Source organism: Pieris rapae, chromosome 19 (genome assembly GCF_905147795.1).
Source record: "Pieris rapae chromosome 19, ilPieRapa1.1, whole genome shotgun sequence".
In the NCBI taxonomy this organism is placed as follows: domain Eukaryota; kingdom Metazoa; phylum Arthropoda; class Insecta; order Lepidoptera; family Pieridae; genus Pieris; species Pieris rapae.
This window is the reverse complement of record NC_059527.1, coordinates 7,660,311-7,681,045: the sequence shown is the minus strand read 5'-3', so window position 1 is coordinate 7,681,045 and position 20,735 is coordinate 7,660,311. Positions and strand designations below refer to the sequence as shown.

At 32.0% G+C, this 20,735-nt stretch overlaps 1 protein-coding gene across 1 annotated transcript; it reads left to right on the top strand.

Moving 5' to 3' along the window:
- Window positions 1–5,829: 5,829 nt before the first annotated feature.
- Window positions 5,830–15,127, top strand: LOC110996928. The gene is made up of 2 exons (XM_022264832.2): window positions 5,830–5,957; window positions 13,157–15,127. The coding sequence occupies exon 2, from the start codon at window positions 13,160–13,162 to the stop codon at window positions 14,489–14,491; it is 1,332 nt and encodes a 443-aa protein (XP_022120524.2). The 5' UTR covers window positions 5,830–5,957; window positions 13,157–13,159; the 3' UTR covers window positions 14,492–15,127.
- The last annotated feature ends 5,608 nt before the right edge of the window (window positions 15,128–20,735 follow it).

Here is a 20,735-nt window from a genome sequence, read left to right as displayed (position 1 = left end):
TGGTATACTAATGTCTCAGTACTTTTATTTATGTAAATAATTTAGTGTATCTATTTATTGAATTTTAAAATATTTCTGACTTACAAAGTAATTATCTCTTATTCTATACATTTATTTATTATAATATGTTTTGAATATCGTACGATATAAAAACTCGCTTTTCACTCAACTTTGAGGCGAGACGTACGACCACAATATAAAGGTTATTTTCCTATACAACTAATTCCATTACCAACTTCTGATCGAAGGGCTACAGAGGAGTTTGCCTCTTGCTAGACAAGACTTCAATAGGTGCTTAAAAATGTTATCCATTAAAACTGAATTGAGAGTGCCTGACCTGTCGCAGAGGGATTTACTTGTAAAAACTTGAGTGAATGTTCAAGTAACCGTCGCTCGCGAAATTGAAAGGTTCCGTATTTTAACTAAAACCGGATTTTACTTCGAAATAGTTTACGTTACAAATTATAAATGAAACGAAATTTAATGAATGCAGCTTTGCAGCGGTGTACTTATTACAATTTTAGAAATACTGTAAAACTACGCGACATCGAACCGTATATACTAGCTGATCCGGCAAACGTTGCTTTGCCATGTATATTTAATTTAATTATTTAATAATAAGTAAGTATATTATTTCTAAGAAAACATTTTGTTGCTATATTAAAAAAAGAGGTTGATCGTAGAGAGGTGAAAATTAACGGTTGCATATATTAAAAAAAAAACATTCAGGGACCACCGTTAACAGTTTATAAGATGAATAATTATTATCGTCTGATTCGCAGACCTAACCGATAGGTACACTAAATTTCATGAAAATCGTTTTTTTGAAGGAGTTTGATTACAAACACCGTGTTACTATTTTGCAATACTCTCTCCCAATATTTATTATTAATATTAATTATATATTTATAGCATTATATGAAGACAATTATTGCAGCTCCACATCCAACTTGTGTAACAAAATACTTGATTAAATGGAGCGAAGATGTTTTTTCTTTTTCTATTCCTTTAACCAACTAAATTTAAACATATTTGTTATAGTTACCAACTTGTATAAATGATGTTTGGAAGATAAGGGTTATGATTATCTTTTAAGAAATCTATGAAAAAATAGACTTAAAAATATGGTTGTCAAAACATAATTACTTAACTTAAAATTGAAAACTAAGATTTTCACTTGAGTATTGTTGGCCTAGTGGCTTCAGCGTGCGACTCTCATACCTGCGGTCGTAGGTTCGATCTCCGGCTGTGCACCAATGGACTTTATTTTTAATAAGATTTTCACGAATAATTGCGGGACTTTAAAAAATGGGCATTTTGAAAGCGTAAAACAAATGGGCTATTAAATAATATTATTTATTGTGGGCTACCGATTGTGATGAAGTTGTTGGATGATGTTGGATGGTTGTATGGATGCTTCTGGTTCTATATAGCGCTGTGCCTTCTTAAGTTCTGATGTAATTTTCAAACAGGTATCTCCTTTCTATAAAATATTCTCTGTTTGTCCTCATTTTAAGATTTTGATTGAAAGTAAAATAAATTGATGAGTGAAGGAATTTATTAAATTCTTCTACTTGTCTTTGTTAATATATTGAATATCTCCAAACACAATTCATCCTACTACTCATCTGCTCAGTCAGAAGACAGATTGCACTATGTGCTCTTGGAAAAAAAAATCTTCTGATGTATTTCCCGTGGGTTCACTTTTTCCTGTCCACAGATTCATTCCAAGTAAGGATTTAAAAAAAAAAGGCATTTGTGGCGTAAAACGCGGGCAGTGTGATCGGTCCACATCCACTTTAACAATCTTTATACACATGCAAATAATAAACGAAGCGATAATACTAATTATGTATTTCGTATATAATTAAAATACATAAAGCATCTGCACTACAACCCATCTCTAGTATATATACGCCACCGTCCTCTGGGAATGTCGTGTTCTGAATTGATAACTAGATGTTATGATTACAGGACATCCGAAATTATAAGTCTTGGTTGTATAGTCTTGATAATTAATATTTTGGGGTTCAAGTACCCAGCAGTAAAATTTACTTACAAGTGTATGTTTGTATTCGAACTGTGTCTAGTGGTGTTGTGTTAAAACCTAGGTGCAATGTATGCATACTGGGAAACAGTAGAGAATTTGTAAAATTCCACTTCGACAGCCGAATGGTAATACGGTGGTACAGGCAAACATAACATTTATTAGTAACGGGACACGCACACACAGAAACACACAAAAAGATAATAATAATCAAAAATGAAAAATAACAATAAATTATAGAAAAAAAAAGGAAAACGGTACATTTTAAGTGTGTAATGTGTGTGTTGTGGTTGTTACTGGCTCAGCATTATGCTGTGAAGCAGACGTGTTCCACAGCGTAGGTGTTTGATGTTTATACAGTTAGTTTGATTTGAGTTTGATACGATGAGAGCCACATAAAAAGAATACAAAGATCAAATATAAAATCTATATATTAGTAGGGGTGTTCAATAAAAAGAGAAAAGAAGTCACATTTCATTCTTACATTCTTTGTATATCTTTTTCCTAAAGCTATTTTTTTTAAATCTTCCTGTTTAAAAATCGCGGTTAACTTAACCGTAGAAGTACCGCGGTGACTACTGCTGTTCCGTTACCCGGAGAAATAGGAGGTTCTAGGAGCTTGATCAGGTGATGAAGAACGTTCCATCAATTCAAAGCCAGCTTGTTGAATGCTATCGGACTTGTGCGCGGCGTCGTAATCTTGGTGAAACAAAGCAACCTGTTTGCTTGCGTATTCCCTCACAGAACCTCGTTATTTGTCCTACGTACAACGTCCCTGTGATAATAGTAATTGGTAGCTACAGAGAATAGCCCACAATCTTAGAGACGGTTAAAATTCATTCGGAGTGGGCGATGGCGGTCTTTTTTATGTCGTGGCCTGTATCGTTTTGGGTCATAATGGTGAAGCCATATTTCATTCATAGTTATGAAATATGAAGAACGGTTAAAATCTTTTTGTAACAAACCGTATGCACTGAGAGTCAGAAAGAAGTCAGGTCATCTAGCTGACACTTCACACCCAAATATTTGAATATTCTATAAATATCTAATAATTTGTTTAGTCACGAGATGTAGGAAATTCCGTGCACGGATCAGTAATGCATTTCCTTTCTCGCTTGAACATAAACTTACCAGCAAAAGAAAACCCACCAGGGCGCAACTGTAGATATTTCATTAAATTCGACAAAAACCCTGTTTTCCATGAATAAATATAAAAATGATGTTCTGTGGAAATATGATCTGCTATAAAAGCGAGTGAAATATAATTATTTTTAATTTTAAAATTAATAGATTTAAACCAGCCGATGTAGATTAGTAAAACGGAACACGGAAATCCTTTCTACGATAGCACAAAAGCCTTATTTTATATAAAGATTATAAGCAGTAATTGGTAGCGGTAATGTTACGCAAGGCAGAGGTTATTGTTACCCAATATTACGTCACTTCCTGCTTACTGACATTGGCAACTTTCACTATTCAAGTGGGACAGACACACGCATTGCATGTGACCTTGAAAAATCTTAAAATATAGTACTTTATCTGTTAAAAATAAAGCTCCCATGCAATCTGTAAGACGTGAAGTGAAATCTATCATGTATTGGAAAGACAGGGGATTTAATTTAGGAAACTGGGAAGGATTGAGGAATATAATATATTTTTATTTTCATTTATAGTTAATAAATAAAAAGCCTTGTAAAAATGTACCTTTTTTCTTAAAATATGTTTGTATGCTTTTATCCATTTATCAATATAAATTCAGTGACGTAACCACTACGAGAATACAAATTAAAATAAGTCATATGAATAATAGGAAAAAATGATTAAAATATAATAAAACACACGTCGAATTGATAACCTTTGGCTTTGTTTAAGTCGGTTAAAAAAGCCTAGATTGGTCAATAAGAAAACAAATAAACTATAAAGATTTAACATATAAATCTATAAATATAAATTTTAACCACAACCATGCGTAATGACTTGATAAATGATCCTTTAAAACTTCTAACAAGCTTTCCGTTCAGAGTGTGATGCTGTACGAGCAAAGCGAAGAAATTAGGATTCAGGGCATGTACTCTTGTACCCCATACCCACTACCAAAATAAAATCGTAGGAGCAGTTGGACCTTTAACAAATATTTAATAATATAAAGTATTTACAATTTTCTTAACCTTAAACTCTTACAAAAAATAGTAATAAAATTCATTGAAATATTTATTTTTTTATTATTATTAATTTAGATTTTTTTTCATAATATTAATCATCCGAGATTTTGTTAATTCGAACATTAATTATAACATTTCAAAGAATTATTTCTGTATAATTATTTCTATTTCACCACCATATTTGCTATGCCTACCAAGCAAAGTGAATATCGCACCTATTCTATGAAATAAGCTTTTATAATATATATTTGTTTACTGCGTATATACGCATATATATATATATATACTCAGAGGTTAGAACAAAATAATTCCTTCATGATGTATTTACTTTGCGAGCAAATTCCAGCCGCGAAAGGTTCATGCACCTACCAAACAAAAATATTTAAGAATAAGAATAGAAATATGATTATAATATATGCGGCATCATTTAATTGCCTTCTTCTTACAAACTGAATTGTCTGGTATTTTTAGATCAGTCATTAATAATCTAAAGCATCAAATAAATGAAATTTAATAAATGTAGACATTACAAATTTTAATATGAAAATTGTATTTCGAAGAATTTGCAAATTAAATATTTACGAGCGCCTAAATGTAATATTTTTTTTTAACAATTTTAGCTGCGTTTCACCTTTGCTCTATGGCACAGGTAGTATTACAGTAACTATGTCATGGACTACAACTCTAAGGTATGTTTTGTATAACTGGACATAGATAACATTTCGCATGGATATCGATAATTTTATAGACAAAATCCCATACACCGGTTTGAAAAAGTATAATAGATATAATTTGAGTAAACTCGAACACAAAATAACTTCATTCCTATAGGTAACAAACTTCACTTATGAACGTTAACAGAAAATATATTAAATTGATTCGAAATTTACATTTACTATAAGTCAAGGCGTAGCGGGCATGAAGCAGCACAAACAAGGATTAAAACTCTGCAGCAATACCCACAATTGAATACCGTAGGACATAACGCTGTGAAAGCAGCTATGATACGCTATTTTAGCCGACTTAAATAAAGTATGTTTCCAAGTGAGTGCATAAAAATTATTAAACATTGCAATCAAAACGCGTTGCAGTACATGATTTGATGAGTTGACAGATATTTGATGCAGTTAATTTTACAAAAATAATCCTCTTCCTCTAAATGTCTGATTCTGCAGAAGTTCACACAAAGCTATATTTATAACATCAAACAATATTAATGTCGTATTTACGTGACCTAATTAATTAGTATGTTAATAATATTAATATACTAACGAAGTAAAGCATTAATTAATTATTATTCCTCAGTAATTGGATCTATGAATGACTCACAGTTAGATAATTAATTTGTCTCATTCAAGAGATAAATAGATCCTAAATAAGTGAAGGTAATTTAGTATAAGTGCCTTTAATTTACCTTAACACGGCTGCTTGCATATATTTTTGTTATTATCTTAAACTGACGTTGTCAATTGATCATTTTCAAATTCAAGAGCTGGTAATAGACTTTAGGTGTTTTATAATCGCCGGATTTTTTTATTTACAATTTTTTGCGGCTGCAAACGCTTCTCAAATAATACCTGTTACCTGCATGCAGCGTTAAAGGTTTAAATTGTTTCCTAGAATGGCGAATTGCTTAAATCGATGAGCAATATGTACTCAATTTAGTGACAGTGGTCGGTGGAGTAACAAGTGTTGGTGGCAACCAGTCGTGAAACAGAGGTGTTGTGACGTGGATTGCAAGTGAACCGGTAGGTTATATCATACAGTGGTTATTAATGTGTGTTTAATTCGAAATCATGTGTACGTTAAAAAATAATCAAATAAGAGAATAGTGAAGTTATGTAGGTTTAATAAATTGTAAATGACTTAAAAAAAGTGCTTTGTAATGTACAACATTCAAGGCAATAGGGGCTACAAAACTAAAAAACAAAGGAGCTGTTAATTTTTATATAAATCCATTAAAATTAAGTAATAATACAAAAGCAAGTAATTATTTAAGTAAACAAAATAAAATAAACTAGTACTTATCAATTAGGGTCGTAAGGGAAAACTTTTTAACAGGACCCCAAGTGATTATAAGGTTTATTAAAAAAAACAGTACAAGCGCGGTTTCGTGCTTGCGATTTCGAATTAATGTAAATTAATAAACAGTATTATGTGACATAAAATAAATAAAGATATTTATAGTGAAGAACATATTATCGCTTACGAAAGATATATTTTGTCTTCATAAATTACATACGAATAAAATTTAAAATAATTATTAAAAGAAATCAATCGAACATCTCACTGCAATTCAAGATTCCGTTTTCGGGGAAAACATCAATTGTAGAGGATACAGATAGTGCATCACGTTGCCCTATACCCATTGGTTGGTGTATGTATTTATATCATTGCTTATCCAGAGTTTGGACTAATGACAAGTAAAAAATAACTAATTTTACTCTACTGCCCTCCCCCCCTGCCATCGTCTCCAGAGACTTTTTCTATCTCACAAACTTTTTCAACAAACTTAGTAAAGAAATACATTTCACTGCTTCCTTTATGTCTTATATTATATTCTTATATTATATAATAAATAATAAAATAAAAAGCCTTTTAATTCTTACAGCAGAACAAGTTACATTAATCATGTTTACTTACATACATACTAGTGTTAGTTTTGTTAGTAATTAGGGATAATTAGGATAGGAATTTAATTACTAACAAAATTCAAATTCAAAATTCAAAATTTATTTATTCATGTAGGTAACAATGTACACTTATGAACGTCAAAAAAAGAAATATTAAATGAATTTAATTTTACATTTACTGCCAGTTCTCAAATCAAGGGCGTAGAACGGAAGAGAAGAACTGGCAATAAACTCTCCGCCACTCTTTTTAATCGCCAAGTTTTTTTTTACACAATGCTTGTAAGGAGCTGCAACCACTACACCATGTTCCATATGACATATTGAGTAATAAAGAATAAAAAAATAAAAAAAGATTAAAAACAAAGATTTGTCCTCTATCAGCAGGAGGCATGGTGAAATAGGAGCACGCACTTACGTACTCGTGAGAACAACACGCAAAGACGTAGTATAAACAACTAATATCACCGCAAACACGAATTCAAGTACGACCAGTCACCACAAGTAGCACCCGTTCACGAGTATGACGCATGGCCAGCCATTGGCCCCCTCGCCATATTTTAGGGAGAGAGACAACCCGACGCATGGACGCCGCCACAAGCAATGACATTTGAGTGAGCATGACGATCCTTGAAATGTGCACTTGGCTACACAAGAAAATAGTAATAATACTAATTATACTGAAATAATTTGATACCACATGAATCACGGTTTGTTCCCACTTTACATTTAAAAAAAGTCGTAGATGTCGACGATCGCCCCATAGTCTGAAAATGCAGCCGAGAGATTCTGTCGCGTTACCTATTTATACTGAAGCAATTCATATCCAAGCACTATGATCGTTTAAGTATTCATTTATATTATAATAGGCCTTAGCAAGCAGTTTTACTTTAGTGTACGATTTAAATTTATTTATTGACAATATTTGTATCTCACTAGGGATTTTGTTGAAAAAACGTATGCAATTGCATTGGAAAGAATTACTCGTTTTATGCAGCCTTGTGGTTGGTGCGCTAATTTTGTCTTTATTACGAGTACTATAATTATGGAAGCTACTATTCTTTTTAAAGATATCTATATTTTTCCGCACATACAAAATATTCTCATAAATGTATTGACTTGCCAAAGTTAAAATATTTAATTCCTTAAACTTATTTCGGACTGACTCCCGTGGGGACAACCCACAGATCGCTCTTATAGCCCGTTTTTGCACTACAAATATCGAACTAATGTCAGCGGCATTACCCCACAAAATAACACCATATGACATGATACTATGAAAATAGCTGAAATAAACGAGCTTTGCTGTATTCTCATCCGTAAGATCGCGTATCTTTTTCACTGCGAACGCTGCAGAACTTAGCCTATTCGAAAGACCTTCTATGTGTTGGCCCCACTGGAGTTTACTATCTAAGGTAATTCCCAAGAACACCGCACTATCAACAAAGTCTATTTCCTCGTCTTTAATTATTATTTGAGAAGGACTACTTTTTACATTTGTAGTTTCAAATTTAATACATTTTGTCTTCTTCTCGTTTAACTTAAGATTATTTGTACTAAACCAGTGAACCACACTGGAGATGGCACTATTTACATTCTCAAGTGATGGATTTCGTCGTTTCACTTTAAATAAAAGCGAAGTGTCATCAGCAAACAGTACTATCTCGTGAAGCTCCTTTACAAGAAATGGTAGGTCATTTATATAGACGAGGAATAAGAAGGGACCAAGTATGGAGCCCTGCGGTACGCCCATCGTAACAGACGATCCCTGTGATATAGCTCCATTTACATTTACCTTCTGAATTCTATCGCTCAGGTATGATTCCATAAGATTTAGCGCTTTTTTGCCAATGCCATAGTGTTGAAGTTTTTTGATAAGGATTTCGTGATGGACACAGTCAAAAGCCTTTGATAAATCGCAAAAAACTCCAATGGCATCATGAGAATTTTCCCAAGCATTTAAAATCTCGGAAATTAATTTAAGGCCAGCATCGGCTGTAGAGCGACCTCTTGTAAAACCATACTGCTGGCTATGCATAAGTTTATTATTATTAAAATGTATCAGTAATTGATCTAGAATAATTTTTTCAAAAATTTTACTCAATGCAGGCAGCACAGATATGGGTCTAAAATTTGTGGGGTCAGAAGTGCTGCCCGTTTTGAATAACGGTGTGATTTTACTAAACTTCATCTGGTCTGGAAAGACTCCACAATCTATACATTCATTAAATATTATAGCCAACTCTGAACTGATAGCATCGATTACTGATTGTACAATGAAAACAGATACACCCCAAAGATCTTTAGTTTTTTTAATTTTTAGCTGTTTAAATGTTTTTATAATATCATTGCAGCTAATGCGGCTAAATATAAACTCACGATTGCATACAGGAACATTCTGTTGCAATAATAAAAGGGCGGCTGAAGGCGAAGAATTCAGAACGCTGGTTGTATCTAGTGGAATATTAGTAAAAAACTCTTCAAATGCAGAGGCTACTTCGAGGTCGGAACTAATTACTTTACCGTTTATGTTCATCTTATATTCAGAATCCTTTCTGGAGGTTCTTCCAGTCTCCTCGTTTATAATTTTCCAAGTAGCCTTTATCTTATCAGAGCTGTTGTTTATTTTATTACTTAAGTGTTTTGCTTTAGCGATTTTGCACTCTTGCCTAAATTTTTTTGAAAATGTCCTAACATGAGTTTTAAATTCTTCACTGTCATTATACTGTTTTTCATCATACAATTCATACAATTTTAGCCTTTTTTTGTGTAGTTCCGGAGGTGCCCAGTCACAAAAGGTAGGTTTCTCCGAGACCAAAAAAGTCTTTGGAGTGAACACATTTTTGAATTCATCAATAAATGATTCAAAGAATGTGTTATATAAGTTATTAGGGCATTGGTTACTACGCAAAAATGGCGTATTAAATATAATTTTTTTTCTAAATCTGTCTAACCGATCATATGTTACAGGTGTTGTGCATATGGTCTTTTTTGGATCTTTACATTTAAGTATATTTTGAAATTCAAACAATTGACCAGAGTGGTCAGATGTAAGTTTGTTGATAATACAGGTGTTGAGAGGAACTATATTACTATAGATATTGTCAATACATGTTGCCGTGGTGGCTGTTACCCTAGTAGGTACAATAAAATTATTAATTAAATTATATGATTTAAACAGATTAAGCATACGTTTACTTGAATTACAGTTGTCAAGCAAATTTACATTAAAGTCTCCACTAACGACCAACTTTTTCTTGGATTTTTGCAATTTGTACAGAACTTGCTCTAATATTTTTTCTAAACTATCATATTGAGCTGAAGGAGGGCTATACAAACTAACAATGATAAATTGCTCCAGCTCCACACAGGATACTTCAATAAGGCGTTCCACAGAGAGGCTCACTATGTCCTTCCTTTCTTTAAATTTTAATTTTTTATGAAGCAATATTAATGAGCCACCGCGTATTGCATTTCCTCTGCAGAACGAACTACCAATCTGATGATTACAAAAATTGAACATAAGTTCACATGTCTTTAACCAGTGTTCTGAAATACACAATATGTCAATATTTTCACTGCTCAAAAACAACTCAATTTCTAGTAATTTACTTTTCATGCCTTGTATATTTTGGTGAACCAGATTGATAGTTTTATTATTATTATTCTTAAATTTACTTATCTTACTGACTAATTCTTTGCCAGAGAGACTCTCTGTTGTCTTAGTAACTAATTTAAATTATAAATACTATGTCTTGGAATATCTTCCAAGGTCTTACTAACTAAAACCTGCTCAATAGAAGCTGGTTGTCGAGCCAAATTCTTGGCTGTTATAAACAATAAATATGATAGCGAATCAGCTATCTGTCTTTTCAAATACATAGGTAGATTATATCTATCCTTTGTCAAAAAGTAATTATTACAACTTATGTACCTATTGGTATCAATTAGTGTAAAGTTTTTATTATACATAGCAAATGTATGCATTGTCTGATTTAAAATATGTCTTACATTATTTTCTTGTTGAGTGAAGTTTTTACTATAAGGGAATGTAAACATAATCAGATTTTTTGTATGAAGTGAGCATAATTTTTCATAGCAGTTAATTAGCTCTTTTTTGTTTAAATTCCCTCTATTGCCTATAAATATAATTAGATTATTAGTTTTACTTATAGACTCTTTTACAATATTCTACTAACTCTAACTTATATTATATACCTTTGTATAATGTATTAAATACGCATTCGTATCCGTTAAGATAGCTTTTCGTTAAAAATTAATCATTCATCACGATAAATGAGAGAACAATTCAATCATTTGTATTTTCAAAAGTATTCAAATGTCTTCCGAGTCTTACCTGGCTAATTGAATCGCTTTCAATAACAAAGACCTATCCTAATTGGCAATTCTGTAATGCGATTTTTATTTTCTTTAATTATACATTTTGCCATTGTATTTTCAAGATTCCGGATCTCAATACTCTTGCAAATTAACGGGTCTTGCGCTTGCGGAATTATGTCGTAATGTACTTTCGAAGGCTGTTATATTGAGTTATGCAAGGAACTACAGATTTCCGGGAATTTATTTCGAATAATTTAGAACATTTAGGCATTTTTTGCATTACTTGGAAAATTGAAAAGGATTTTTTTTTCTCTTTACCCTGCGGTTTAGACTACAATTATTCACTGGTGGCGTATAGCTATATATATATTATAACGATACATACAGTACTTTTCAATATATGCATTTTAATTTAAACTTTGTGATGAGCCTGTTATTAATTAATTCAATGGAATAATGAATTTCACATATAATCGTAAAAAAAACATTATTTATGTAAGCAAAAACTGGTAAAGGTCCTATCCTTGACTTAAGTTAGGAAGGCTTGTTATTAAGCAATTAAATAGTTAATTATTATTTAAATAATAAGATTTAAACCTGCATATTAATTTAATATTATATATTAATTTAAAAAAATGAGTTACGATCGGTCAGTCGTTTGTAATCGTTATTTGAATTTTTTTCGTATTCTCATTTTTAGATAATGTATGAAGTTTCTTTATTAATATAATTTCCTTTTAAAATATTAATAATTTTCAAAGCAGTACAAGCAAAGAGTAATGTAGAAATATATTTAATGACTGTACATACCTATTTTATTGACAAAACACAACTTCCAAAATGTAACGGACATCTGAAACATCTTGAGATATAAAAGCAAGTAAATTCACGTACGAACATAAAGTCAACGACATTATCCTCTTCTTCTAAGGATAAGAGAATCTAAGCGATATTGGATTTCTTATACCCACTTTATTATTGTTTATTGTGAATGGGGCATTCACCTTTAACAATGGTGAACAAAAGCGATTGTAATTGAAACTGTAAGTGACTATAGTACACATACAGTGTACCATAAAAGTGAAAGGATACGATTATACACTGTGACATAACTTGTATATAGTCAAACTTCTACTTAAAATACATGTTATGTGAAACAGAAGGCACAATTAAATATGTGATAAAGAATTTATTGAATAACAATTGAACAGCGAATAAAAGTTTTCTTTTGTTTCTTATGTATCATTTTTTACTTCTAAATCCTAAGTAGGTACGAAAGTTATTATGCTCTGTGTATTTATTAATCAAACTAGTGATATATTGTTTGTGTACAACTACTATGTTCTCAGTATCTAAAATTAATTTTAATAGAAAATATAGCAAGAATGAGGTGAATTTTAATATGTGCATTAAGTTAAACTTACGAACGTAATATGTTAGGTCAACAGGTGGGTCTTATTATGTAACGCCGTCTAGGACAAGATTATGCACAACTTTGTGCAAGTTTTAAAGGTTTATCTTCTGCCCAGATAAAAAAAAATCTGAACAAATTTAATACATATTTACATACTAAGCGAAATATAAACTATTAAAAAAAATAAGGCTTAACTTCAATTCTACAACCTCTATCTACATAAACATATTTTAAAGTAGTAAATTTGTTTTAATACCTAAGCCCAATAAATAATATCTTCAGACCAATTAAAAAAAAACTGAACAAAACTAAGCGTAATATAAACTATTATAAATTAATCTCAACTTCAATTCTACTACCTCTACGTAAACATATTTTACAGTAGCAAATTTATTTAAATACATAAACACGATGATTCAACTATAAATATTAGTGTCAAAGACACGTCGTGAGAGAGGCAAAGTTGCGTGACGAAAATCTGAGTAAATGAACGTAATCATTATTTAAAGATAATAACAAATTGTTGAGAAACACATAAGTCATTGTATGTTTTTATTTTCAGAAAATGAAACTGTTGTGGTGCTGTGTTGTAGCAGCGTTCCTATCAACAATTAATGCAGCAATCGATGTTGAGAAGACAGTAAAACAAGTACAAAGTATCCTAACATCGAATGATCTATTACCAAAATTGAGTAGAGACGAAATATTACAATTATTAAATGACATACGAGAAGAAGATGCAAAGGCAACAACGCCAAAAGTACGCCTAACATCGAGAGAACTAAAAACTACAACGCCTTATAGAATTGATAATGAAAATGAAATTAACCCAGTAACCCAGTCACCGGAAAAATTCAAAGAAAAAAAAGTACAGTTTTCATCCATGACTGGATCAAAAATAGAGAGTACTACAAAATCTAGCGCCCAAACTTTAACTGTCGTGTTTCCTTATACGCCACGAGACGGGTCATCTCTACAAGAGCTGTACACTCGTCCTCCACGAATTGAAGTCGTTCAAGAAAACCTGACACCTAAACCTATAAGAAAATCCAATTCAGCAAGAAGTCTTAAAGAAACATTAACAAACAATGCAAAAGTAGCAACTGAACCAAAATCAGACTTCCCAGCTGAATTACAAGCATTTTTAGATGCACATGGCTTAAAAGGAAATCCAGAGAAAGATCACTTTTTATTACCACTCGATGGTTTTAAGCCCCTACCCCCAGCTAAAATTGTAGACGGTAATGTAGACCTACCAGAAAATATTCTTCTTACATATGATTTGATTTCCCCTGCTGATTTAAAAGCTGCCACCGCAAATAAAAAATCAGAGAGTAGCTTCCTCTATGAACCGTTGCAACCAGAATTTCCATTTGAGCTGGATACAGCTGCATCAAACTCCAAAGAAACAGTGTTGCCTCTTGATTTACCGGTTAGAAAGCCAAAATCCATTCCACAACCCAACTATGAACCAATCGACTATGATTCAGTCAAAGTAATTCCTTTAAATGAAGGGCTTGATCCAATAGAACAAGAAAAAGCAGTATTGCAAAGTGATCCTGCAAAGAGGCAAACTAATGAAACAGACACAACTGATGGTAAAAGTATAGAGGAAACTACAACGGTGACATCAGATAGTAAAAGCGATGCATCGGACTCAGCATCTGTAGGATCAGATGCTGGCGCATCTATATCAGACCTTGAAGCTTCATTTGGAGGTCCAGCACCCGAAACTCCTGGAGACTCAGAAATACCACCACCAAAGAAAAACGGCTTCTATTGGATGCTAGATTGGAATAGCTTTTTAGAAGTAGGAGACGGTGATACCAAAGTTAACATTCGTTTTGAACCAAAATTAGGCGATCCACAAATGTTTTTGCCTATAACTGTGCCGTAAATGTTGTTTTAGTGTTGTAGTTGTTGTATATCTAGTCTTACGGGTAAGGGTGAGTAAGTAACGTATATTTTAATTGCGCGAAAAAGCGTCTCATATTAGTACTGTGTACTATGCAAAACAGCATATTAGCTTCACAAAGATTTCTTTATTTTTATACTTATAAATTATTCGTTAGCTTAAGCTAAGGCTATATCGCTTGCCCCGGGGAGCAAAGTCGTAAAAGCAAAATTTATTATTTTTTCAAGAAAAATAAAAGAAGTCTAAGGACATTACATATAGAGATATGCATTTTTTTTGAATAATTTTTACAAATGTCTAGAACGTAATAATTTATTAAATCGTTAAATTCTGAAAAAAAATACAGTTATATCAACACGCAAGAATATTGTCTACATTGACAAAGATTCGAAGAGTCGTAATACTGATTTACGACATTATGCCCGGGGCAAGCGATTTATTAACTAGTAATGTTTTAATAGATTGCAAAGTACGATTAAGAGTGAAATCGATGGAATGCAGTGTCTGCTAGACCAGCAAGTTAATGAAAGTGAATTAGCATCGCGTGCAACGATACACTAAATGATATGCCATTTGTATATAGTTATCTGCGTAAAGTATTAAACTTTTATTACTTAATCATCTTTTATTTACATTAAATATATAACTTCCTTGAAGCATAGAAAAACCGCTTCTAATATTGGTTAGGCGTTTCAATCAGTACTTGCTCGTAGAATGAAGGAAATCATACTGTGAAACAGTGAAACACAGTATATCTAAGAGCCAATAATACTGCGTGTGATGTGTGTGATGTGACCACGAAAATTTAATTTTATACATAACGTATCCAATGGAAATAATATTATAATTGAAGTTCAGTTTAGTTACATTAAAATTTAATTAATGACTACAAACTCAGTATATACATAAATATATTTCTGTGACATTCAATATAAAATTAAAAACAATTCCTTATACATACTTAACACAATATAATTTTCTATGGAGTAATTATTATGCTATCCGAAGCTGTTTCAATACAGATAATTTAACAGCGACTATGAAAATAAAGAAGTCACAAGTATTTATGTTTTCATTTCAAGCCTATTGATTACCTATTAGGTTAAATAAGAGTATATAAGTGATACACCAATGTGAACTATATACATAAACTTTAACAGGGCATGTTTACTTTATTTTTAAATGCTAGTCATAAATTACTGTTATGGAAGTAAATATTAATTTTAGATCGAAAATATAATTAAAAATACTCAACTTATTGCTAAAATATTTACTATATCTTAGCAATAAATTTAATACTAAGAAACTCTAAACTACCAACAAACTGAAATTAATAGTCATGAATATTCTATTTTCAATAATAATTTACATTTGACCTCGTCTCGCAGCTAAGGTTCTGTAATATTGTAATCATTTTTATATCTACTTCATCAAAGTTTAAAGCAAATTTCATTCATATATGAGATATTGAAATATTTTATTGTTTATATCAAATCATTACACTCACATCGATAAAAGATATTTTTTAAAGAAAATACTTTTACGATAATAATTTTAATACTTAAACCAATTTTTTTTTTATAGAACCTGTTTTAAATTTTTTTTTTATAGAACAGGGGAACGGGCAGGAGGCTCACCTGATGTTAAGTAATACCGCCGCTCATGGACGCTCGCGAGTGCGTTGCCGGCCTTTTAAGAATTGGTACGCTCTTTTCTTGAAGGATCCTAAGTCGAATTGGTTCGGAAATACTTCAGTCGGCAGCTGGTTCCACAAAGTGGTGGTGCGCGGCAAAAACTGCCTAGAAAAACGCGCAGTTGTGGAATGGTGGACGTCGAGGTGATACGGGTGGAATTTCGTATTCTGCCTCGATATCCGATGATGAAACTCAGCTGCATTACTCGAATAACTCCTCTGAACACTCTCCATGGTAAATGCGGTAGAAGATGCAGAGTGACCCCACATCTCTACGCAACGCCAAAGGATCAAGCCGCTCGGAGAGTTTTTTTTTCAAATTTTATGGTCTTAATATATATTGACTAGATAGTCATCTCAGAGAATACTAACCTCTGCATTGAGTATAACGCGTCGGTTAGTATCAGAAACACGAAAACAGTGCAATACGAACAATGTGTTCACTTTAAGCCAAAAGTATTTAGAGACAGTCGTTCAGAACAAACTATAGGATTAGGTTCAGTGATAAAGCGAGTAAATCACTTACTGGTCTAATTTTATGTCTCGGGTTAGCACCTGGCAAACAGCCAGGGTCAACTTTGACCTACATAGTAGTTTAAGAGTTGAGTCGTTGGGATCCGACGTAAAATTTCAACCGTCCGTACGTTTCTCAACGTTATGGATTATCGTTATTGCTCAGATATGGTCGCTTTGCTTTTAGGATTCCATCGCTATGAGATTTATACGTTTATATAGAAATGGTAAACCTGACATAGAAGGCACCCTGTGTTGAACTTGCATTACTTAATAATTATGGAACGCAGAGATTAATTAGAATTCTAATAGTGCACAATTTTTTTGAAATGGGTCGGTCGGAGGCAAAAGGACAGAAGACTCACCACCGCCCATGGACAATCACGTAGACAGAAGGGTCGTAAGTGCGTTGCCGGCCTTTTAATTATTTGTATTCAATTTAATTTTTATTATAATATTAATTTTTCTTGAATGTCCCTTGAAGCTAATATTTAGATAGTATGGAAATGTTTTCAATTAAAGACTTAAGCCAATGCATATACTACTTATTAATTTAATTGAAAAGATTAAGTTCTTATTAAAAGCATTTACTCATTATTATATATAAACTTATAACTATACAAATTTTTGTATACTTCGTATCCATCAGTGTTAAATTGAACCTAAAATATTTAGAAGCCGGCGACTTCAATATCAAAAAATTATTATAATATTCTTCGACGTACAAGATCCGAATACGCCTTTTAGTAAAATTGCTATGCAATTATTAAAAGGCGTTTACAAATTTAGATTTTAATCTTATATTGTCTATCTTAAACCTTAATATTGCTTCGAGCTAAGCCTAATATGCTAGTATGTATGAGTTGAAAACAAACAACGAAAAAAATATTTTAATAAACATTATAATCAATCAAAATTAAAATAAATATCCAGAACGAAAAATGATATCTTCATAGGGTTTTATTTCCCTAAAACAATTGCAATTTATATTTACTATTCACATAGAATTCAAACGCGAGAACTTTTGAATTTCAACGTCCTAATACACCAATGTGTGTGTGTCAATACGAAATACATGAAAAATATTAAAAAAAACCATCAATTAGGTTCGTGGTTAATCGAAACAAGTATTAAAAATTTTATAACAAAAAGTTTTTCTTAAGTTTTTGATGAAAAACGTCGTCTGAAAGTAGAGCAAAGTTATAGAGCCTTCATTAATCAAAGGAGCACTTAAGTATCGGACGTCATCTTAAAACAGTTTCCAAGTGATTTTTATTTTTTAATCTAAATACAATCTTATATATAAAATGCTCGTGTCGCGGTGTTTGTTCTTAAACTCCTCCGAAACGGCTTTCCCGATTCTCATGAAATTTTGCGTTTTTTAGAAGAACATTTCATTTGTTTGATAGATATGTTGTATAAATATCGAGAAGGAGGTAAATGGAAATAACACTTGAATTGATCAAGTTACATTTATTTGTACGCATAAATACAATTATGTAAATTTTTTAACGAACAATTACAATAATAACACGCATATTTTGTTCGACAAAGTTAAGAATTGTAAACGTCCCCAAATGATCAAGGAAAGTTTTCGTAAATTTGTTATAAGTTTTCATATACCACAAATCTTTTGGCAATAAAATACGAAGTAGTGATATTTTTGTATTAGGCCCCAAAGTTTTATCTCTTCATAAAAAATATTTTCCGCTTTTCTTTAACGGTGGAAATATAAGTTTACAACATTGATGTTGTTGAAACTTCTTTATCGGCATTGGAAAAAAAATACCCCTTTTTTTTCATGGTTGAATCGAAGAGATTTGAAGCCACTAAGTTCTCTGAATTTCATAAAAATTACAAATCTTTAAACATCAACATTGATAAAAAACACCAGTTCAACCTTTTTAGGTCTGGGCTTAACATTTGTGTATTTGTTTTATGAATATTTGTCAATCTAATAGGCAAGTAGGTGACAAGCCTCCTCAGCCTGACACATACCTGACACATACCATTCTTCACCTTTTGGGTCATGGCAAGGCGATCCTTACGATATTATCCTTCACCCTTCAATCGAATGTTAAATGCGCATGCATATGCAAATTTCATGAATTTTTTTTTCATTGGCACAGCCGGGAATTGAACCAATGATCTCAGAGATGAGAGTCGCACACTGGCGCCTAGGCCAGCACTGCTCTCAAACGTCAACATAACATAGTATTATTCCCATTAAAACATATTTCGAAAGTTGTAACTCCAACACTGTTTTGTCGTATGTAAATATATATACTCTATATAATTTAATATTTGGATACTCTTGCAAATATGCAATACGTGTAATATGATGTATCAAACTTGTAGTATAACTTCAATCAATACCGCTTATTGAAGTCGATTCCGCTAAATTAGCAGAACTTGTTAGCAGATAAACCGCTTTCATATGTATGGTTATTATTTACTAGCGTTCCCGGAAAATTTCACCTGCGTCGGAAATGTGATGTTAATCTTTAATTATTTATTTATTTATTTAGTACTCCTACAGCTAAAATAAATTATATATAATTACCAACAAATACACTAAGAATATAGCCAAAGATGGAATACATGATACATTTTACTACAAAAAGATTTATACGCGGGAACAAACAAACAAAAGTACTTAATACTATACTACTTAACTAATTGTGATTTAATTTATTTAACTAAGCCTAAATTTGTTGTGTTGTGTGATGGTGTAAGAGTGTGGGTATGTACGTCATGGTGTGTATGTGGGGTGTGCTCATGATGTAGGAGATTTTGTGCTATGGATATTTCCCACTTTTTAACCACATTCCGCAATAACCCAAACAAGTCAAGGCATAAATAGTGGTCATTGTATGTCCGGGCAGCGCGATACAAAACTGAGTTTAATAATAATGTATTTACAAGATTATGGTATAACAATGTTTTGGTGGTACAATCTAAAGTTCGAATATTCTGCCTCACATAAGGGCGTGCAAGTTTGCCTCAATTAAATTAAGACAAATTTTATTTAAGTCTTAATTAAATTGTCTTAAAATTTAGCACAATTGAAGTAACAACAAATATATTCATGTTACTAAACATAATAATAATAACAATCTTTATGTTCTCACAAAACTTCATACATGATAAGTTACAACTATTATATATTAATGTATGTTAATAATTGTCATTCTTCTTTTGGGGGAAATTTTTAAAGGTTAGAGCACTTGTATTACAGGTTATCAGGCTTACATAACAATAAAATATACAATATTTACGATTTTCTTAACCAACATAGTAATAATATTTAAAAATTAAAAAGCTGGCAGCGTATCCTCAGTGTATTGCGAAACTTATTCGTTGAGCAAGGATAGCATCAGCTCTCGGGTCACCGGTACTATCTATCAGGCCCCAACTTAAATCCTTATTTAGCGCCCGTGCACTTGAACCCCATGGCCCAGGAGTCTCTACTCCAAATTTCTACTCATTTTTCAATCGCTCTGCGGCTGTGACGGCCGAGACTAGACCTACGTGTACAAGTAGCATCCTATACCAAAGCCAATCAATCTTCCAATTATATTATGAGTCATATCACATAATTTGTAAGCTATGTAGATATATATATATAATAGATATATAATAGATAAAAATCTATTTTGGACCAAACAAACTCTTCAGCTCCTAAAATATTATTAACGACGTACACAAAGACGTCTTGATGTAAAGAGATCACTTTTGCGTACATGATTATCTGATATTACAAAAAGACTATCTCTGAAATAACTTAACGACTTCGTCCACGTAATTAATTCTTCTTTAATCTTAAACAAAGTTTTTTAGTGAAACACTTGGAAAATCGAAAAGCGACCCCCTACCTTTACATCAATACCATGTTAACGCTAACTATATCGGTAAAGTTGATTTATTTTTTACATAAGATTACTTAAGACTAGTGTAGTGTAGTATTGTTTAGTATTGTAGGGTCGTCTCAGTAAATATTAATCCAAGTACGTTTTTTAT